Here is a 23,263-nt window from a genome sequence, read left to right as displayed (position 1 = left end):
TTCAGGATAGGTATAAGTAAACCCCCAGAAGGAACAGGATGAAACTAGGAAGGATCTTCCAGAGCTCTTTGCAATGCAGGATTTCCAGGAGCAACAGTTCTCAGCACTGCATTAAGCACATATCCAATAATGCCTGTAAATAGCAAGATGCACTGGATTGACTTTCCTAGAGCTCCTGTACTTCTCTGGCAGTACCAGTAGGTAGGCAGCCAACATACTGTCACCTCACTTCAAGAAGTAGTACCTCTCAAGGGTGATATTCTCTGGGAGTGATGTTACTATGTTGGCCCAGTTAGTACTGGGAGAGACGGTCACCACCGTCACTGGAGTGCCTTTCCTGGGGGACACGGCTTCCTGGAGGGACCCAGGTCGACATGGTGGTGAGTAAATGTTGAAGAGGTAGGTTGGGTTGGAAGGATTCTGCATAATTCATGTAGCATACTAAATTCTGCTCTCGTGCCAGTGTGAAGTCCTTCAGTATGATCTACTCAGAAGAGCTTCATAACAACTTTCAAAATATGCAGTAATATAAAAATCAGGAAACTAATAAAGATACCTAGATAAAGATACTGATTTTAATGGCCTTAGCATATTGGGGTAACTAAAATGAAGTTGTGATATAGGAATCTTAATTCTTTTACATGTTCTTCACATTTCTCTCTTTTTTCTCTTTCTCTCTTTCACTCTGTTTGTTAACATTTACTTGTTATTGCTGTACGTTGCTTGCGACTTGTGTATGTTACAGACTGTCACATTTTATTCTGTGAAGTTTTTCTCCAATTCCCATCAACCTGAGCTCCATCTTGGGCAGCCGAGGAGATTACAATACAGTTCTTTATTGCAAAAGAACCAGGAATGTCACAGACTATAGGTAACTTCACTGAGGTTGTGACACAAAACCTGATGCAAGGTATTAATGCAAAGAGTAAGTACTTGGTATGAAAATAGAGCTATTTAGTCAAATTACTTTCTTTTTTTTCAGATAGTCTGCATGGGAAAAATTAATTTTCATTACTCTCCAGAAGAAAACACTCCCAAACCTACCAATCTAGGATTCTTGTCACTCTCATTTGAAAACCAGTGGTGCCTATGTCAACATATCATTGCTCATTTTCAAAGGCCTAAACCCGTATTTTCTATGCTGTTCTTCTCTATGCTATACTTCCTTCCATGCTCTCCAAGTCATCATTTCATCATTTTGTCATCCTTTGTCTGTGGTTTAATATATCTTCTCCATAATTCTTTTTCTAATTTAATATAGTTATATCCCTTTCACTCTAAGGACCTGATTAAACGACAACAAAAATGAGTCCCTACCCATGGGATTCATGTTTCTTAATCCTGTGTGAGGCTCTGTAACCTATAAAATTGATTTCTGTAGCCAAAGATGGTCTGGCACAGAAGCATAATTGTTACTTTGCTGAACGATGTCCTGAGCACAGCATTTCGCTTTACAATCTTCCCCAATTACTCCCATAAACTATTTTTAAAGAATGGTAAAAAGTAGCTGATAGACATTCTGATCATTTTCTAGAGGGACAGCATGAACTTTATTGATTATTCTTAATTGTCAGGAACTCAGAAATCACTATAGCCATGTACCAACTCAAGAAAAGCATATTTGTCTCAGTGCGAAGTTCCTTTACTACCTGATTTGCTGTTATGCTCTGACCCTCTCTTAATATGTGAAGAAGCACAGCAGAGTTTCCATGAAGACCAGCATAAAAGAACAGAGTGATTTATACTGATGCAATTGATGAGTGGACAATGAATATTAATGCAGAGTAAACACTATCCAGGCAACTAAAACAAACAACTTGCTAACAGGAGTGGAATTTGGCTTAAAGGAACTCAAGAGAGTTGAGAATTTTACTGTAAGTATTTCCTTTCCATGCAACATCTCAGAGAGAAATCATTGAATAATACAATCCTTCAGGCTGGAAAAGATCTTTAAGATCATCAAGTCCAACCTCTAACCCAACACTGCAAGCCCACCACTAAACCATGTCCCAAAGTGCCACATCTACACAACTTTTAAATACCCCTGGGGATGGTTACTCAACCACTTCCCTGGACAGCCTGTTCCAATGCTGGACAACCCTTTTGGTGAAGAAAAGTTTCTTAATATCGAATCTAAACCCCCCCTGGTACAACTTGAGGCTATTTCCATCTGTCCTGTTGCTTGTCACATGAGAGACCAACCCCCACCTGGCTGCAGCCTCCTTTCAGGCAGCTGTAGAGAGTGATAAGGTCTCCCCTGAGCCTCCTTTATTCCAGGCCAAACCCCCCCAGCTCCCTCAGCTGCTCCTCACAGAACTTGTGCTCCAGGCCCTTCCCCAGCTTCATTTCCCTTCTCTGGACTCACTCCAGCCCCTCAAGGTCTTTCTTGTTGTGAGGGGTCCAGAACTGGACACAGCACTCGAGGTGTGGCCTCACCAGTGCCGAGTACAGGGGGACAATCCCTGCCCTGGTGCTGCTGGCCACACGACTGCTGATCCTGGCCAGGATGCCCTTGGCTCTCTTGGCCACCTGGGCACTGCTGGCTCATGTTCAGCTGCTGTCACCAGCACCCCCAGCTCCTTTTCCCCTGGGCAGCTTCCCAGCCCCTCTGCCCCAGCCCGTAGCACTGCCTGGGGTGGTTGTGACCCAAGGACAGAACCAGTCACTTGGCCTTGTTGGACCTCACACCATCGGCCTCAGCCCGTGGATCCGGCCTGTCCAGATCCCTCTGCAGAGCCTTCCTGCCCTCCAGCAGATCAACACTCCCACCCAGGCTGGTGTCACCTGCAAACTGACTGAGGGTGCCCTCCATCCCCTCATCCAGATCATTGATAAAGATTTGGAACAGGACTGGGCCCAGCCCTGAGCCCTGCGGGACACCACTGGTACCGGCTGCCAGCTGGATGGAATCCACTCGCCCCCAGTCTCTGGCCTCAGCCATCCAGCCACTTCTTTACCCAGTGAACAGTGCACTTTTCCAAGCTATGAGCATACAATTTCTCCAGGAGAATGCTGTGGAAAACCTTTCCCTCATCCACTAAGTCGGTCACTTTGTTATAGAAGATCAGGTTGGCCAAGCAGGATCTATGTTTCCTAGACACATGCTGGCTGGGCCTGATCCCCTGGTTGTCCTGCACGTGCCGTATGATGGCACTCAGGATGATCAGCTCCATGACCTTCCCAGGTGCCAAAGTCAGGCTGACAGGCCTGTAGTTCCCCAGATCCTCCTTCTGGCCACTCTTGTTACTCGGCATCACAATTGCCAACCTCCCCAGTGCACCGGGACTGCTGATAAATGATGGAAAGTGCCTCAGTGAGCATTTCCATGAGCTCCCTCAGTACCCTTGGGCAGATCTCACCCAGCCCCATAGACTTGTGTGTGTCTAAATGGTCACTGACCATTTCCCCTTAGATTATGGGGGCTTCATTCTGCTCCCCATCCCTGTCTTTCAGCTCAGGGGCCAGAGAAAAACTAGCATTACTACTAAAGACTGTGGCAGAGAAGGCATTACTCAGCTCAGCCTTTTCCTCATCCTCTGCCACCATGTTTTCCCCCACATCCAATAAAGGATGGAGATTCTCCTTAGCCCTCCTTTTGTTGCCAATGTATTTATAGAAAGAATTTTCTATTGTCTTTTATGGCAGTAGCCAGATTGAGTTCTAGATGGCCTTTGGCCCTTCAAATTTTCTCCCTGCATGACATTCCCATAGTCCTCCTGAGCTGCCTGCCCCTTCTTCCAAAGGTCATAAACTCACCTTTTTTCCCCCTCTGAGCTCCAGACAAAGCTCCCTGTTAAGCCAGGGTGGTCGTCTTTCACCGGCTCGTTCTTCAGCACAAAGGGACAGCCTGTCCCTGTGCCTTTAGGATTTCCTTGTTGAAGGATGTCCAGCCTTCCTGACTTCCTTGCCCTTCTAGATTGCTTCCCAAGGCACTCTGTCAACCAGGCTCCTAATATCTGCCTCCAAAAGTTCGTGGAAGCAGTTCTGCTGATCTGCCTTCCTTACTCTCTGAGAATCAAAACCCTTATCATTTCATGATCCCTGTGCCCAAGACAGCCTCCAACCATCACATCACCCTCAAGTCCTTCTCTGTTCACAAGCAACAGGTCCAGTGAGGTATCTTCCCTAGCTGGCTGACTAGGGAAGTGAAATCTAGGGATATAAAGTCAATGGATATTTTCAGACAACAAGCAGCTCTTAACTCCTCCACAAATCAAAGTAAATATCTTTGAATACTTGAATTCCTACTCTCAACTTCATCATAATCATTTGCCTAGCACAAGAAGTGTCAGGCAAAAGTGATGCTGCAAAACCAGGATGCAAAAAGGAATGTAAAATCTTTGCGCTTTTTTTTTTTTTAAGATAAAGACAGCTGGGAAAATCTGTCCTCCAGCAGCCTCACGGCTGCTCTACTTCCCACTTCCAGATAATAGGCTTGTAGCTAAGAAAAGCTAGAGCACAGCAATTCTCCACCCTCACCTCAGCCGTGCCACCCCTGTTCTTGTAGCTTTCTGTCACGAGCCCAAGAGCCAGGGAAACCCATCATCCCAAGAAGAGTTTCCCGTTGCCAGCAGAGTATGACACAGCTAATGTTTGCCACAGTAACAACCCTTTTACATCACCAGGAGAGTGTGACAGCACTGAAATACAGAAGAGTAATTAACTTATGGAACACATACCAATACCTTCTTCAGTGAGCCAGCTGGATTAAAGGCCTCTGCTGTTAGGGAACCTCATGGAGATCCTTCTTCATTAAACACTTCAGGCAGCTACTGTGCGTGTTAGGGTTAGGGGCACGTTTAAAATGAAAATGACCCTCATGTTCTGAGAAAGAACCAAAGGACATTCAATTGATCAGGAGTGGGACTATCCACCAACAGTAATAATGGCAGTCCCAGGTTTGGGATCAGGACTATAAGAGCACAGTTGAGATCTAGAGAAGTGGTAGGTTAATTTTTAGGTGTACATGGGTTGGGGGAGTGAAATGTAACTTTACTCAGACAAGATTTCCCCAGCAGCAAGATCTTCATCTTTCAAACAACTTACTTTACTACATTTGGCCCTGTTTTCAGCTGCTCCTGCCTGCTTCCTGCCTGTCAAACCCTTCCCTTGTAACAGGCTGCAAAGCTCTGAAGTCACCCAATGGCCACTTATGAAAGCTGTAGGTACTCAAGCTGTGTCCTTGTCTCTTTTGATCTTTAAACAAGGGTAGGAGAAAGACAGTCTCTGTTCTTCTGGAGGAGATTGTCAGTGACCTAATGTGACCAAAAAAACCAGCACTATGTCTCTTAATTGCTGTGTTTCTGATCTAGAGCTGAGAAACCCCCATATTTTTCAGCACAGTGTGGAAGAATCTGTCACAGTCCATGTACTCAGATATTGACTCATGGGTAACTATGCTTGGATACCATGCTACAAATTGTGGGGGTTCTTTCACTCCTATTTCAGTCAAAGTGATCCTGTAAACACTGGAAACGATCCCCTCTGAGAGTACCTTTCAACTCATCCAGTCTTTGGAATAAGTGACCACTGCACAGGTCTGTAGACACATGGGAGAGAAAGAGGTGGGGGTTGGGGGGCACAGCTACAATCCTGAGAGGAAGCAGTGGGAATTGCCACCATCCCTCACCCACACATGACTTCTGACAATATGTACAGTGAGAAGGGTAGACCAGGAACTTGTTTCTTGTTTGGAGAATGGCAGTATTTGCCCCGGGGAAGAGAACTGGCATGACTTTCCCCATGCAGGAACCATTTCAGTGCAAGTGCCACATTTCCAAGCACAGACTGAGGTCAATAAATGTATCATACAATTATGTCCACTGATACTTTGAACATAAGATACAGTTCAAATAGCTGGAGAGTCAGTGTCAGAATCTTGCTTATAATCAAAACCAGTAGCACTGGTAAAGCCACTATGACAATTTGCAACCATTTGCTGTGGCAAAAGAGAGAGCCACAGAGCAGCAGGTACATGGGCAGATCTACTGTGCTTCTCCACAATAAGCAGAGTACACTAATGCAAAATCCAGCAGTTCTCCTAAGCTGGGATATTTTTCAGAATCTCTTCCCCCCATTTTGAAATCCAGCATTTGCTTGGAAACACACAAGGAATTTTAAGATACTTTTCTGCAAATGAAGAGGGATGAGATAGGGGGAAAAAAAAAAACACAAGTGGAAATCACACAAATGAGGTAGTTGTGAAACAAACTACTCACCTGGGAAATATGCTGAATACTTTCTTTAGCCTCTTAGCCAAATCTCTGCAGGAGAATGTTTTGAGCTGGTGCAGTTAGCTAGGTATTCACAGATAGGACAATTAGGGAGATAAGGTGCCAAGCTGAGAGTCTGAAGATTTTGTTGTAAATAACCTCTTACATAGCAGCAGGCAAGTTACCTCACTGCATGGTAGTTTTACCCATCTGTAAAGCAGAGATGATAATATTGACTTCTCTTCATGGAACAGAACCTAAAAAACAAAAAATGCTGTACAAGCCTATTTCAGATTCTGCTAGCAGGGATGGAAAGACTCATGTGAATTTGGCAGGTCAGAATCAACCCTTAGAAGTGTTAAGCACCTAGAAATAGTTGTCATTAGTATAACTAGACTCAGAGTCCCCAGACAGCAATGCTTGCATAGTTTTTCTTTATCTGGAGTTCTCTCAAACACAAGGTCAATCTTGGAAAAAACAAACATGCAAATGGCAACTTGAGAAATCAATGTAAAATAATGTAGTTTCATTCCATCTTTAGACCTTATTCCTAAAATTGTTCAGCATGTGAATCTGCTAGTTAAAACAATGGGAACTTCTAACTGTGGTCTGATGGCATCAGTGATGTTTTCTTTATTCCCATAACAGACTAATCACATACCTCCAGACAATTAGGTGCTGTAGCCAGTGGTTTGGAACACAACTATTCAACTTAGCGCTTACTTATATACATCAGCAATAGGTGCAGTCTTCTGTGCTGGCAATTTCTCTGCTTCCTAAATATTCACCCAAATTGTCATTGTGGATTAGCATTGCTATCCAGAATATGATCCCTAAGGCATGGCCCATGACTCTAATGTTCAAGGGACAGTTCAGTAATTTGCCCACATCTCCAGCTACTCTGTTCTCTTCCTCTTGAATGGAAATAAAATAACAAGGTTGTGGATTTTTAACAAACTTGGAGGAAAAATCATCAGTGCTAAGGGACCCTGAAGGGGCTGTAAGAGCAAGTTCCAGCTCAAGATACTAGAGATTTATAATGCAATTTAAGAAATTAATTCGAAGAAGGTCAATTTTGTTGCCATTCAAGCACAACAGAGCCTGCAGGCTGCTTCCAAAAGAATCAGTGGCTGTTACCAGTGAGCAGCCTGACCCACAACCACTCTGCTCAGAGCTCCTGAAATGGACCAGTTCACCCTCCATCACCAGCAATTTCATTTGCAAACCTGGGCTCAGGAGCAGCAGTGGGTGTCTCAGAGATTTCAATGCAGAGATCTGCTGACTCAGCTGCCTCCCTCATTTCAGGATTAGAGCCATCAGCTTGTAGCAGTAGGGGCTTATGAAGCAGCCCAGTTCTTTGCTCATCCCCAGGAGGACTGCAGCTCTCCCCAAACACAGTTAAGTGATTTTTAAATACACAGCTCAGTACCTGCAGTGTCACGGTTTCTATGGCAGCCGTGCCAGGTTTTTGTGCAGAGTGTATTAAATAGCAGTGATTATTATGAACAGAGAGGAATTGCAACTCAGTGGAACCTTAAAACTTTAGAATCCTATTGAAATTAGTGTCCACAAGTATTGAAATGCCCCTATAGCTTTTGCGACGTGTTTAAATGTGTTGAGAGACACCTAATTATTTCATTGCTCACGGAACAAAACAAAACATTACTACCTCTCAGGGGAAATAATTGGCTGATTCTGCACAGAGAAAAATGAAGGCAGAGGTGAGATGTGCAGCAAAGACTGTTTATGTTGTGACAAACCAGTGACATCTAAATAGAAGAAAAATAAAGGCCTAGAAAGCAATTACTGGTGCATGATAGATGCACAGTGTGTGTCATATACATCTGTGTGTGTGTGTGTGTGTGTGTGCGCAAAGTAACAAATATAACTTGAAAACACTTTTGCCTTCTACTCATCTGTTGTCCATCAGAGAATCAAAATCATACCTCCAAACCCTACCTAACTGTATTTTTTTTTTCTTTGGGGCTTGTTTTATTAGTTGGCTTCAAAATAATTGCAAAATAAATAACAATATTAGAGCATTTAGAACAAGCTAGTACATGAATGTAGAAGAGGCGCTGCAATTAAGTCTATCCATTGAGTTTCTTTCCTTAAAGACTTGCAGGATCACCCATTGCCTTACAGTGTCTAGGTAATAAGCATTGTGCAACCGAGGTGTAGGATGCTGCCAGTACCACTCAGTTAACATATCTCGGCATTTGTGGAGCTTCAGAAAGCACATTTTGACTGTTTTTCCTTCCCTGCAACCAAAATACTCATATCGAGCTGTGCCATATTTCGAGTATATTCTCAATACACTAATTTGCACTTTAAAACCCTAAAACAAATCCTACACTAAATAGCACTTCAAATTGTTTTATAAATGTAAAACCAGTCACACAGAGAAAACATATGATTCTCAGTCTATCCTCATGGGAATGTGTGGAGCAAAATGAGTAAATCTGACAACCTATTTTCATTATTTACAGCCAAGAGTAAATTTTACTCTATCTAGTTCCCAAATTCATGGCCTGCTGTAGTGTTTTGTGTATGTAGTGTCCTGTGCTGGCATTGCAAATACTGTATGTGTTTCAGAGGAGAACATCAGAAAATGGATTGGGTTTTCTTTAAATCCACGTTCTGCTGTCGTATTTCCATACGTAACGTACTCTGTGTGTCTAAAACGTGTACAGCCATTCTGCATGACTGATACCAGAAATGCTATAAAACCATCTGGGTAAATTTTGGGGAGGGGAAGAGCAGGAATTTCCCCCTCAGTAATATCGCACACAGGTGTAAACCAGCACAAACAGAATATACTCAAATGCTAGAACACAACTCTCAGTCCACTGCCTCTCCAGAGCTCTGAGTGACAGTAGGCTCCATGACAAACAGGTCATCCATGCACCATCCGATGTCATGCGAAAACATACTGTGATTTCTAACCGCAGTCTTCTGCTCGCAGGACTAGGAACCACTGCACACCCCTTTCTGAAAGGCCCCTCAGTGCGGACGTACAGGTGGCTGCTGTCACACCTAACGGGATCACCTTTTGTTTCTCCTCCCACTTAACAGACTTGATTTTATTTTGGTGCAGTGCACATGAACGCAGTGTCTAGGACAGATGTGCTACCTTTTAGAGTGTCGCTATAGAAGTCTTTAGCTGTGAACCCTTAATTTGCAGCTGGAACTCTAATAAACAGTGCATAGTGTTTCAATAGCCTTCTGCTTATATGTTTGAAGATTCGAAACTGAATGGTGAGGTGGCCAAGGCGGCGCTGGCAAACGAAGACTGTCCCCACATAGACCAGGCTATTACGCCTGATGAGGGCCTGCCCTTTACCCGCTCTGGCACTCGGGAGAGATATGGACCCTGCTTCCTCTTATCAACCGGGGAATATCCCTGCCCGCCTGATGGAGGAATAAGAAAGGGTATGTAGCTGGGGCCCTGTAACCACATAGTTAGCAACTGGTTTAAATAACTGAGAGAAAGTCAGCTTAGCTGTAGCACGCGATAGTGCGCTTGCTGTAGAGATGCACGTTTGGGCTGGAAACCACCACCTGATGTCTGCATTTGGAGTTTCTAACCTATTTCTTTCAGAAAGAAAAGCCTGAGGAGCTGTAACTACCCCATGCAGCTATGCTAGGCAGTCGAGTCTTCCACCCCAGCCGGTGCAGGAAGCTTTAGTAGGGAATGCTCTACTATGTCCTTAAATTAGCCCATCCTGTAAGGAGAGACCAATTAATGTATCATAGTAATGAAGGTTTGCCACTTGGAAAGCTCACAGAGCCTAGCAGACTCTGAGGAGCACAGACTTGGAGGTGGCAGACAGAATAGATAAAACACAAAAGCAAAACATCCTCAAGAAATATGAAATGACTATTCAGTGACCTTAACAGAGCACTAAAACAAAATATTTGGATATTCATAGCTGGTTAGTTCAACAGAGAAAGAAAAGCATGAACATCTGTTGGCACAGGTGTCTTAAAATTAGAAAACAATCCATCTAAAATCCTTTCATAAATAAATCATTATTAGTTAGTTTCTCAGACTTCTGACTTCTCTCAGAAGTTACTGCATTTTTGTTTGCTAATGGTCAGAATAATCTATTTAGCAACAGAAGTAAAATCACATTTTAAAAGCCTTCCCTTCTTAAAACAGACTGTTTAAATAATTTAATGTGAGGAAACCACATAAACCCAAAATTAGAGTTACATCTATATGCATCAAAGTTGATAAGGAATGGGAAAATTGGAAAACAACTCACTCTCTTCAAATCAGTGTTTACCACTGGTGTACTGTATATAGTATAAGATAGAGTCAATATTTTAAAGCTGCAAAGATTGTATGACGTAACCATACACTGAGTATGGAGAATAGAATTCCCATGTGCCATTGTATGATGGGCAATAGTTATAGTAAATGCCAGTTATAGATAGTGTATGTATTTATAAGTCTAAAGCTTATCATCAAGAAAGATATAGTAGGACCACAAGACTTTCATATGAAAGTATATCCTCTAAAATTTACCTTTGTAGCAAAGCGTTTTACTTGATTCTGTATTGGATAAGCATTGGCCGTGTTCATTCAGCCTGGGCGAGTTCAGGTGGTTCCAGTGGATCAGGGGAACACTCCAAATGGCACATCCTTTGGGATGGGGAATGTATGGTTTTCACGATGCACTGCAACCGCCTCTCGTTCCTGAATGAAACAGAGGCTGGTTGGCTAAAGAGTAATATACGTCAGCATATTGTTGGCCTGTTTGAAACACGTTGAGAGCATCTTAATTGTTGTTCCAACAGAATTTCATCCATAGTTTGTGCAACTCTCTGTACACTTGCTGAGCTGTTTACATGCATGCCTGAAAAAGAAAGGGGAGGGGGGGGGGAGGGAGGGAAACTGAATGCATGCAATTTTGTTTTCTTTCTTTTTCTTTTTTTTTTTTTTTAATGCTGAGAACAAAGGAGTAGTATCTCTATAGCAACACATTAAATTCTATGGATTTTGCTGCCTTTTCCCCCTCCTGCCCCACAAAGATACCACAAACCTTAATTTTGCCTGAGGTCACAATGCATGAAGTGGAAGGGAGAGGTATGTGTGAGTGTATGACGGAGACATAGAAAATCCCTCCCACTGACTCTTTTTTTTTTTAGGGTACAACCATGTTGCTGCCTGTAGGATCAATTACATAGCCTGACCATCTTGAGAAATGATGATTTTTTTTTTTTTTTAAATGTATATATTTTAAACTTTTTCTGTATTTCAACGGCCTTCTGAGTCATGTTGCAAGCGATACTACTCTCGGCATGTCCATGCATGCAGATGCTATTGAACTGGCTACAATGTTGACCTCATTCTTAGTCCATTCTGTCATTGATCCAATGCTGTACTTTGCATTTTTCTTTTAAATGAAGGTTACGAAATGTCACGGAGCCTTAACAGCATAGCTGGCATAAGTGGAAAAGCGATAGGATTATCCTCAGTGTCTGCGCCCTACAGCTCTCCTAGCCCAGTGAGACGTTCTTGGTCTCCCATCCCATCTATTTTGTAGCATGGATCAGTAGCAGAGAATGGTCTAAAAAGCTTTACTTTCAATTAGCCTATGCGATGTTGCATATAGTCCAGGTGACTAAGTCTGAAGATGCAATGTCTCACAGTAGCACCCGCTGGAAATGGTGTTACTTCTGATGCTTAGGTGACAGCACTCCTAAACAGCACTCAGATGACAATAGGCAGGCATTGGCGTAGTACTGGTGGGCCATACGTGCTGCATGGTATCAGTACATAGGACGAAGGGTAGATGCACCAGATGGCTTCCTTCCTGGTGCATCCTGCTAGTATATGCTTATTGTGGCTAATGGTGGATCTACTGGCTCTGTATGGAATGGGTTAGGCGTTTAGTCGATGCTGAAACATGCCAACGATGGAAGATTTTGCTTTTCTCAGGATATTTTTGAGCCATAGGAACCCTGCAGGAGTTTGAGCAAACAAGCACAGTAGGATGAAACTTTGCATGGGCACCTACATTAAGCTGAAAGCAATACTCAGACACACTGTAGAGAGGTCTCAGTCTGGCTGACTGCATGGGAAAAAAAATCCTGTTGAAGAAGAATATGGCTGCCTCTGCATGTAGCTATCTCACCTTTTCCTCCTTCCTTTAACACTAAGATGCCGAGCTTGATGTGAAAAGCGCAGGAAAGAAGCTCAAGTACTGATTGTATTCTTTACATGCAGATCTTTGCAAAGAAAGTCCAGTCATTGCTAAATATATGCCAACAGAGGCAGTCAGAGTGACCTGACAAGGCAAGATGGAGATGAACATTGATGGCTAATAAACATCTCTGTGGAACTGTGCAGGCATAGAAGACCTTCTCATTTGGACAAAGTTAACTCGCTCCATGCAGGTTTTATGGATGATTCTTCGTGGTTCTGGAGTTGTACTAGAGATGCAGGCTTTTTCTACGGCCAAAATGTAACAAAACTGTAGAAGATCTTTTTTTTTTTTTAATCTATTTTTTTGTTCCATAGCATGACTTGCATGAAGACAAAAATGAAAATGAAAAAAAAAAAAAAAAAAAACCAAAAAACCAAAAAACCAACAAAACAACACACACACAAGAAACACTGCAAATGTATGATTAAGGAGAAAAAAGAAAAAAAAAAGCAAAGTTATATATTTTCTTTCAAAGCTCTTTACTTTTACATACATTGTTGTAGCCAAAATGTAAAACATTATAAAACTGTACATTTCTTTGCTATGGATCGCTTCTTTTTGTATACAAGATACAGAGTAATGGTTTTAAAAAGTGCAATCAGGCAGTCATCGGTCATATTGACCACGCCTTCACAGTTCATCACACCGACGTGGAAATCAAGAACTTTTAATCCAACTAGAAGTGTATAAAAATAAGAAAAACTTTTTCCTGTCTGTTTTTGTTGGCATGCTTGTGACACATGGGACCTTCCTTCGGACCTGACAGTAACAGCTGGTTAATTTTCCAGCTCTGGTTATGTTGTATTTTATTGATGTATAGATCCAACGTAAAGACCCTTCATAAATTGTTCATATTAAGTAATCAGTATGAATTTTAAACAAAAGAGGTGTTATTTTAAAACTGGGACTTATAGTACAAAATCAGGAAAATACTCAAGTATAAATGGTCTCAAAGTTTAAGAAACAAGACAACAGCATTGTATGCAATTTAGTACTGAGTAAAATGCATGCACAATGTTATGCAAAACAATTCTAGCATGAAAATAAATTTTGTATCATGGTTTCAGTGCCTGCTGTATAGTGTAAAGGGGAATCCTTTTCTGAAGCAATCAGGGGTTTCCAGAGACTTGCTTCTAAAATCTTGAATAAATACAGTGTTCTCAACAGAAATGTAGGAGAAAAGCTTGGTATTGCTTTGGTTCTACAATGCTAATATTGGTTAGTAGATAATAAATGAAGCCTGCAAACACTTGATACAACCAATGTCTAAAGAATTCACACCATTAGTAATTTTACAAGGGAAGATTGAAAACCCCTATAATGATCTAGGTATCTTCCTTTTCCCTCCCCAACAATAATAAATGTTTGTCTTTTTAGCTGATTAAATGAATTCAGTTTTTCTTACTTCTTTGGGCCCCGTCCTTCACTTGTTCTTCACTGAACCACACCAGTCCATCTGATACGAAACTGAAAGAAATCCAGGTGTTCGAGTCGCACTTGATTTGCCACACAAAACATGCACCAGTAAGAACTGAGAAACACAATGGGATTAAGTTTCATTTTAGATGCTACAAATAACAGCTATGGACTATGTGCCAACAGCACTCTAGTTGCCTGAGCATTTTTGGTAAAGTACTTCTATAAAGGAAGGATATACACCTTTATCCTCATGTGAGGAACTTCAAAAGAGCTGGCAATCTCCTAGGCAAGCTGCAACTGCTGATGGAAATGTAAATGTAAAAGAACAGTATCCCTACAGTCTGGAGGAAATAGAGATTAAACCCAAAAAAACCCAGAAGATACACTCATGGTTCTGGTAAGTGCTAAATTATAAACAAAAACCACAACTACAGCTGGACCTTGTCGTCACAAAACTCTACTCCAAAAGAAAAGCAAGGAAGACCTCAAGTTGTGTTTTAGGAATAGAAGAAAGGCTGATAATCTGACTGTACAAAATTAGAAAACTCCTTCGTAGTCCTTGATACTGCATTATGTACTTGATTTCTGCCTTAGTTTCTCCCAAGAACAATTTTCCTCACACTGTTTCTATGTCGTCATTCTCAGAAGATAAATTTCTTACCTTCAGAGGTAAAATCCAGATTCATCCAGGATTTGCTTAATGAACAACTTTTCCTCTTATAATGTATTAAGAATCCAGAAATAGATTTATCTGTCCCAATTTTTATTTAACACTGACTCAAGGGCCCAGTGTTAATTCTCCATTACCATAAGGAATACCAACAATTTAGCCCTGTAAATCCCATGTAGGTCTTCACCTTTCACTGCACTTTGCATATATCTGAGCCTTAGAGAACAGGCTGGGTACAATTGTCATTCTGTGCTACGTTTTTAGCTCCCCCACTCCCATTTTCATTTAGGCTCTCCTCTCTGCTCATTCTGATTTGAGGTAACCATGTCTTCTGGGTGACTTCTATAAACCCTTCAGAAACAGAATCATGCTTCCCATCCACTGCCCTTCAGGAAACGCTCTAAAGCTTAAGATCTGTTTGACCCTAGAGCTCTCCTTGCACAATAGTGACAGCTCTGACAACACAGGGAGAGAGGGAAACAAGAGAAGTGGAAGATCTAAGAAGCTGTTGCATTGAATCCTAAGAGAAATTTACCACATCATCCCAGCTGCCTTGCAGTTAAGGAGCTTTTGCTTGGGTATTATGATTAAAGTATTAATTCCTTCAAGCCTGCCCTCTCTCCCTACAGGAGGTACATATCTTTATTAAAGCATTAGACCTACACATGTGGGTAGATTCTGACTTCAGGCTTTCAGTAATGCCTTCTGAGTTCCCACCATTGCAATACGAGCAGAAGTTGGTTTTGCAGTTCAGTTATACTCTGCCTGTTTCCTGCTGGAAATGAACATCTGTGTTTCCTCCCTGGTAAACTCAGCTTTCAGCAGTCATTTCCCAGCTCTAAGAACCAGTGCTGGCCCCTCATCTGAACCCACTGGCAATTAGTGGCTTATTACTTGCTAACATTTAAAGCACAGCTCAACCACACCTTCTACACATATAGCCTTTCCTCTGACTGCCTGAAGGAACTACTCATTTTTTCTGGACCAACCTGATATGTCTCCACAATTGCAATTTCAGATAGAAGAAATTTCTGAGGAGAGGTTTCTGCTTTCTCATTCCAACAAAAAAAAAAAAAATCATCTAGCTAAAACCGCTGGAATAACAGTCAAGTGCAGCAGTCATTAATCTGGATAAAGTGATTTTTCATGTAAATTGCCTCGTCCCTCCTTAAAGTTTCAGGGCCAAAAAGAAAATACATCACTGAAACAAATGGCTGCTAGGACAAATGAGCAGATTGAAATACAGAAGAGAGCAAGCAGGGCTAAGGCAAGAGCATTCAAAAAGGAACTGAGCACAGAGCTGCTTACAAAAAAGATATCCTGAAGATATTACCCTGCCAGTTTGCATATCCCTTTCATAGTTTCAAAACAAGGCATCCTACTTCTCTGCTTTCCATATATATCCTGGAAGGAGCTTTGCCTCTGAGCTCACACACAAACTACCTTCACTTCATGAAAACATGCTTAAATTATGCAGGTTATTTTTAAGTCATTCACTTACTTGAATTTGGGCAAAAAATACCTGTCTGTTCAGGAGTCCCAAAGCCTCTGCATTCATCTAGGACTATAAATGCCCCATTTTTCTCTTAGGGAAACACAAATGGTTTTTTGCAATCAGGAACAAGATTTGAATTCAAATTGAACTGAAAGCTAGAAAACAGATCCAGAACTGCATCTCTTGACTTTCTTTATCTGACAAAGCAAATGCTCTAACAAGATATCTTCCCTGGCCCATCCTGGCAACGCCAGGTTTTCAACTCTCAGCAGTCACTTGAACTTTAAAAAACTTCATGTAAGGGCATAGGTCCAAACATCTCCAGGTACCAAATATTAAGAGCACGTGCTCCAAGGCTTCCATTGTTTTTCCTACTGCCCACGTTGGAGATTCCTTGGGCAGCAAAAGGCAAAATGTTAGCTCAGCTGTCACTCTGAGGTACCTGCATTGCCTCTGGACTCAAAGGGCTTAGCAGGGATGACACAGCCTGTGCAGAGGCTGCTGACTGTGAGTCACACCAGCACAACAGCAGACAAGGCTTGAGCCCAGGGAAAGCAGCTCAGTAGGAGCCACGCTTTGCTGGGGTGGTGTCATTGCAAGTGGGTGACTGGAGAAAAGGCAGCAGTAGCTCAGGAGGTGGGAAATGAGAAGGACACAGGATGAGTTTGGAAAATGGGTTATGCAAGCAGGAGCAATGGAAACAGCAATCGGCAGTGAGTGGGAAAGAGGAGCAAGGAAAGAGGGAAAGAGTAGCAGTGAGACTTACCCAAAATAATCATCAAGAACCACTAGCCTAGTAGGTAGAGCTTCGGCCTGGGACTCAGGAAATGGGAACTTTATTCTTATAGTCTCCCCTGTGGACAAGCTGGGTTACCTTGGTTGGGGCAATTCAATGTTTTGTGCCTCAGCTTCTGTTTCTGTGACATTATCCTCTTTTTAAAGTGTTCTGATGTCAAAAGAGGAAAAGCCATATTTAAGAAGGAATAGTTATTATAATCTATCTACTCAGAATTAAGGCACCAGAGGAGAGAAGCATCTCTGCATTATTTAAAAGATGCCATACTTCCTTGTCTGCAGAAGAACACAATGCCCCCGTAGGAATCCCTTTTCTTTTGTACTTTAAAGCAGAGGATTATTATGGAAAATTATTAAGCACCCACACAGTTAAAATGACAGAGCATTTTCATTACTGATTGGCAACTCCTCTGCTGCCCTAGTTTAGGTCCCACATGTCTTCATGCATTCAAATCAGTAAAAACAAAACAAAGGCTAAACTTGCTTGACATTTGCAGCCAAAACCTAAAATCTTGTCAGAATATTAAAAATCTCCCAATTCTTGGCCTCGCTTCTAAATACAAAAAAAGTAAAAACGCAGTCTGCTAGACTTAAAGGACTTAAAAGACTCCAGACCATGGAGTACTGGAACAATATTGAATTGAAACTCTGAAACTCCACTTACAAAGTCTCAATTCCTTCAAGACCTGAAGACAGAACTCCCCCCCAAGACTGCATAATATCTGGATTATCAGGTGGTCTACAGGCAAAGCAGCCTGGAAATAGATGAGGAAGTTGGAAATGAACTGAGGGCCAACACAGGAATTGGACTTACACTCCACCCCCTCCCAACCTGCAAAGACTCATCTGGAAATGAGACAAAATCCAACATGTCACAAAATCAAAATGCCAGAGGAAAGTTTGCAAAATAAATGTCACCCCTGCATTTTCTCACCCCTCAGCCAGCTTTTATTCAGGAATGACTACTTTGTTGCTCTTGTTTCCAATCAAGCTGAAGAATGTGTTCTCCCAATACTCTAAATTTATGCTTCCTCACTCTCCCACAAGGAAACACGTGGTTCATCCAGGCCACGATTCAAATATAGAGACTATTTTCACTGCTGAATATTTTCAGTCACATACTCTATTTTGATGTTTTACAGAGGCACTGATGAGTAAAAACTGCTGCTGCATTAAAAACAGATGAATGCTGAGACAACTAACTGATGAACCTGAATGAAATGCCCAAATAGCTCAAGAATGTGCCTGACTTCAGTCGTTTAACATCTAAATGGGTTACAAAATAACAATGGCTTTACACATGCAGTTTCTCCAAATTAACTTCAAAGGCACATATGATACAGACCTACATCTTCAGTTATATTCAGTTATATTTCCATAAAACCAAAGCATTTAAATTCAAGACTATTATTCTTTCTTACATGGAGCAAAACACGCAAGATTAGCATTTACTGGGAAATAAGAACAGCACAAAAGCTAAAGGAAAAGAACAAAGTATGTACTATCTCTCCTTTGCACGTGCATCAAGATACTGATACGTAAAAAGTTAAAGTGGCCAATTATTTTTGTGTCAGCTGGAGTTGTCAGCAAATTCCATGCAAGCGCCACTTTTCTACTGTGCACATTTTGAACCACAATCAAAACCACACAAGTGATTCTCTATCCCAGGCTGTATCCATTCCAAACCTTTGAAATTTTCAGCTAGTAGTAAATGGCATAAGCAGGACTCAAATAAAAAATACTGGAGTCCTTTTCAAGAAAATATCTAGCTAGAAGAAAAAGCATAAAACTTACCTTGCACCATAAAAATATCAACATTGCTCAGAGTGACCAAGATCTGTCATCATCTTGATTTCTAACAAAGGGAAAAAGGAACTGGAAGTCCCAAAATTACTTAAGTCTTGCTTAAATCAGATACAGAGTTCATGGAATGAAATGAAAATAATAGTAAGTATTTGGTTAAATGCTGGACTAGATCAGAGGCCTGATCAAAATATTTCTGAGTCTGCAAGGTGAGGACAGATGTTGCTGTTTCAGCTGGAGAGAGAACTGGAAATGTCAAGATGTGCTATGAGTGAGAAAAAACCCAAACATTGCAAGTCAACAATTCACATTATTATAAATAAACAGTGGAAGAGGGGGACCAATATCATCCATGAAATAGAATAGTTTGTCTCTCATCTCACTCCCACCACACCGGCAGGCTGGAATGCTGTTACGCCATGAGATTATTCCATCTTCAGGAGCTGTATTTTAGCTGTCTGCCCCCTCCTTTTCCCTATGTTTTAGCTGACTGTATCAGGCTCTCTATTGCCATTCATTTAAATATTTTTCCATGGTCACCATTCTCTTGTACATTCAACTGCTCTCCTTCATCAGTTTTCCATGCTCATCTCTAACTCTCACATCTCTAAGACTCAAAACACGCCATAAAAAGCACAATCAAATCACCTTCTCCCTCCCACTCTCCCCACAATTTCTCTTTGCTCAAAATATGTAGCTGAACAAAAGCTCCTGCCAAGCATTTAGAAGTGACCTTTGTGGTGACTGCAGATGGCAAGACTAGTTAGACACCAAAAGGATGGCCAAGATGCAGATGGAAAAGTCAGTGTCATGTAAGAAGTGGTGACTGGGCAAACCATCTTTCATCTTTCAAATGAACATACTCAAATACAGGGCCTGGCACGCTGAGCACAAAAGCATCAGGTCACTCAGAATGCCACACCGAGTCAAATAACACCAGTGACCACCAAGTGGCCCAAAAAAATCCCCCAGGAGACAGAAACTTCTGACACAATACACACATCATCCTACCAACATTCTTCAAAATGGAACAGGAGTGTGTTGCACAGGTGCACGTGGAGGTTGCATGAGTAACAACTGCAGATCTCTTAGGACTTCAAATAACAGAAAGGCACACAATAGCTTTCTTCTCCTCTTCCCCCTCCTCCACCCAAGGGCCTGAAAATTCTCTGGACTTAAGGTCAACAGTTCACAACTTGTTCTCCCTCATTAATGTCAGCTCACTGGCAGGTTTGCTTAACTTCAGAAAATGGGAGGGGAGAGCAGCTGCACAGACATTTGCTTAACTTGTTCCAGTGTCTTTTTGTAAATATATAGATATATATTAGAAACTTTATTTCCATTTGAACCTGAAAGCAGAATGCTTATGTAACAGGCTTCTTGCTTTGCTTATCACAGAAGACCTGTTAAAGAACTCTATGAACCACAGCACTGGGTCTGCATTTTGCTTTGCAGAGACTGACCTTCTCCATCAGCATGGCAACAGGCAACAGTCATAAGCTCTGAACACCAGCATGGAAAGGTGTTTTCTTCCACTTTTCATTGTGTGCTCCCTTCCTCACAGAGAAAGCCATAGCTGATTTTGTACAGTGCTTTACTCTGCAAACAAAGCCACTGGCATACAAAACAGGGCATTCTCTTCTGAAAGAATGAGCAGCGACTTGGTTAAGACATTCAGCCACGTACCTTCTACAATGAATTCTATTCATTCTCTGCACTACAGCAGCACCTAGAAGCCCTGACTGACGACAAAGCACTCACTACGTCAAGACAAGTTATTACTTCCCAAAGTTTTCAAGCTATATAGGCACAACAAAGGAGAGAAAAATGCAGTTCTTGCCTTTCAAAGATGAAGATCAGATGCAGATATGAAACACCAGATCAGGACCAGGAACGAACTGACGTACTCCTTTCTTTCCTCACCTTATCACCCCAAATCATTCTTTGTGTTCCAAAAGTGTGTTCGTGTTACAGGCATGAAAAAATAGAAAAACATTTCAAATATCTAATTCACATTTATTTGTTACATAACTTGTTGGACTCCTCTGCAATGAACTGCAGCAACAGCACACGCAGTCAAAACATGTCCAGTCCAGTAAACCTCATGTAATGCACATATTGGCTGTGATTAATCAAGGAACAGACTTATTTAGAGGAGATAATTACTGAAACAAGAGAACATGTTTATTTGGTACACAGATTTTGCAGAAATCCAAAGCAGAAACCTTAGACAGAACTGTCAAAGAAAGCATGAGAAACTGTTGTTCATATAATAGAGAAGCTTTGGTATCCAGAAAGTGGCATTGAGAACAGCCAATAAATAGCAACTTAGATAATTAAAAGTGCAAGAGGTCGCAGCTTGGAACAGTATATTGCCATGGATTAAACAAAAACCCACTTTACAATAGAAATCTCAATTCTACACTTTTTGCAGAGGTCCCATTTGATTATTCTTTTGGTATCTGTAATAGTTAAAATCAGCTTCATAGTCTGCTCAAGTTTCTCATCCATTGAATAGAAAAATAAAACACTTTTGAAAATGAAGCCGAGAACTATAACTGCTGTAAAACCAAGGGTGAAAAAACCCCTGCAGCCCATATTATCACCTTAATTCCTTCCCTTTCATGTGTAAGCTGATACATCATTAGAAAGTCTTCCTGTCCTATTTCCTAAGAGCCTTCCTCTGAGCATTTTGTAATTCTGTAAGGCCTCTTTCCTGGCAAGCCTGCTTTAAAAATTAAACCCCTGTTTAGCAACAGTAGGTCTCATTAAAAGGGGCATTTACCACACAGTAGAATTCTCTATATTTAGAATTTGAAATACATTGAATACCACAGCAAATATAAGTATTGTGGGTGGTAAACATCCAGTTTAACGACATCCACTGTATTTGTGTGGAAAAAAACAGTTTTATAAATAGCTTCCAAAATCTTGCTCAACACAAGCAGCTAATAATATCCAAAGACATCTCATTTTACACTTTTTCCTTTCTCCTACCAAAACAAATGATAGGCCTATGTTCTCTGTCAAGCCCCCACCTGGAACAAGTACTGTGGGCATGCTGTGAGCAGCAACTCAGCTGGGCTGCAAAACAGAAGTGAGAACTAACCTGAAATTATCAGGAGCATTTTGGTCTGCCTTTTAGGCTGGAGAACTTGTAAAATCTTTCTGGTTAGATTTTGATGTCTTCCTATTCCAAGGCAGCTGGAAACACAGGAGCTGCACTGGATCAAGCTGTCCTCAACAGCTACAACTGACTTATGCCCTTTGATAAGAACTTTTTGATTGTTTCCAATAGCTCTTAGAAGTTTTCCTTCCCTAAACAGTAGCTTCAGAAACTTCAGATTTGGTTTGCAAGTTAATGACAATTCATGCAGATCTGCATCCCTGTAAATCTGTAATAAACTGATGTCTGGCACAGAACGTAATCCATGAGAAATACTGCTCCTTTCACAGTTTAATCAAGATAAAGCTAGTTCAAAAGGGCCTCATTTTCCCCTTTTGCCAGCCTTCTAAATGATATTGCTTTCTTTTTCTTTTAATCCTAATCTTCTGCTTAAAATGTGTGTATGCATCTAGTCATGTTCACTTTGTGAAACAAACAATTTTCTGAGCTGCTGGGAGCTCACAACTCCAGTAGAAGTTGGCAGGTGCAACACATCATGATGTAAAGACACAATAACAAAAGACCACCTTCTCAGACCACTTCTTCAGACCAAACTTATACACCATTAAGCCATTAATCAGTCGGTTTCTTCCTCAAAGACTTCTCAGAAGAACAAGAAAATGTAAATCTGTCTTCAGTTGTATTGCATCAAGGCAGAATTGTATGTCTGTAATTCTATCTGTGGGTAAGAAAGTCGATTCTTGTGGCAAGAGCAAAGGAAACAATTTTGAAGATATTACAGCTTTTTATGCACAGTTGTTCCTTTTGGATTTAGGAAAAACATCTGCACTTTCCAACTACCATGTTAATCATGGGCAGTTCTCTTGTAGCGCTTCTGAGCTACACAATCCAAAGATGTCCACCCACATCCATGATGTTATGATTCCAGGTGTGCTGGGCCTACTGTGGAGTTTGACAGAGAGCCATGGAGTGTCCTGCCCCACATCCAATCAAGATCTGTTTTGCACAGCCAAGAGCTCTGACTGGCTTTGGGACACGAACGTTTGCTTCTGTTCCATCACCACACATCCCGTGTTCGTTCCATCCCCAAGAGAAGCACTGGCCACCTGAAAGAGAGGACAGAAAATACAGGATAAAGACCACAAAACCACAACAGCTTCAGTTAGTTTTAAGGAGCAGATTTGTCAAGTCATCTCCTATTTAGGTTCTAAGAAATTCTGCTAAGGTAGGAAAAATATTCTGGTTCTCTTGAAGATGTAAATAAACCCAAATGAATGATTCTCCATCCTGTTCCATATTGTTAGCAACAGAAGCGATCAAAATAACAAAGACATTTGAAAATCACTCAGTAAGTACATAGTTCAGTATTTATGCAGAGCCCACAGAAATCTCTCTGCATTTTAAGATCCCTCCCTGAAATGATGTGGAATCCCTGTCTTTCAAGTTTCCCGTAGTAAGCAGAAGTGTGATAAATCAAGAGCAGTGACTTTAATCATTCACAGCATGATCTACAGGGTTGGGGAACAC

At 41.4% G+C, this 23,263-nt stretch overlaps 2 protein-coding genes across 14 annotated transcripts in view; one reads left to right on the top strand and one right to left on the bottom strand.

Annotated features, from left to right (window-relative positions):
- Positions 1 to 23,263, top strand: part of KCNC1 (potassium voltage-gated channel subfamily C member 1) — a 125,685-nt gene that overhangs the window by 94,495 nt on the left and 7,927 nt on the right. Inside the window, exons 3-4 of one of the 7 annotated variants that reach the window (XM_048307758.1) lie at positions 9,456 to 9,644; positions 11,367 to 13,808. The exons of 1 other annotated variant lie outside the window; for it this stretch is intronic. In XM_048307758.1, the coding sequence (XP_048163715.1) occupies positions 9,456 to 9,644; positions 11,367 to 11,410 (233 nt within the window). In that variant the 3' untranslated portion in view covers positions 11,411 to 13,808. Of the gene's footprint in view, positions 1 to 9,455; positions 9,645 to 11,366; positions 13,809 to 23,263 lie in introns of those variants that run through there. 5 more of the 7 variants (XM_048307759.1, XM_048307756.1, XM_048307757.1 and 2 more) reach the window with 5 other exon arrangements.
- The window catches only part of SERGEF (secretion regulating guanine nucleotide exchange factor), a 144,294-nt gene continuing 141,802 nt past the window's right edge, over positions 20,772 to 23,263 (bottom strand). For 3 of the 7 annotated variants that reach the window (XM_048307762.1, XM_048307764.1, XM_048307763.1), the window contains one exon: positions 20,772 to 22,842. In XM_048307762.1, the coding sequence (XP_048163719.1) occupies positions 22,676 to 22,842 (167 nt within the window). In that variant the 3' untranslated portion in view covers positions 20,772 to 22,675. The remainder of the gene's footprint in view (positions 22,843 to 23,263) is intronic. The other 4 variants (XR_007204383.1, XR_007204384.1, XR_007204385.1 and 1 more) reach the window with 3 other exon arrangements.

The sequence above is a fragment of the Corvus hawaiiensis genome, chromosome 6 (assembly GCF_020740725.1).
Source record: "Corvus hawaiiensis isolate bCorHaw1 chromosome 6, bCorHaw1.pri.cur, whole genome shotgun sequence".
NCBI lineage: Eukaryota > Metazoa > Chordata > Aves > Passeriformes > Corvidae > Corvus > Corvus hawaiiensis.
The sequence above is the reverse complement of the archived record's forward strand: the minus strand, read 5'-3'. Positions and strand labels throughout refer to the sequence as shown.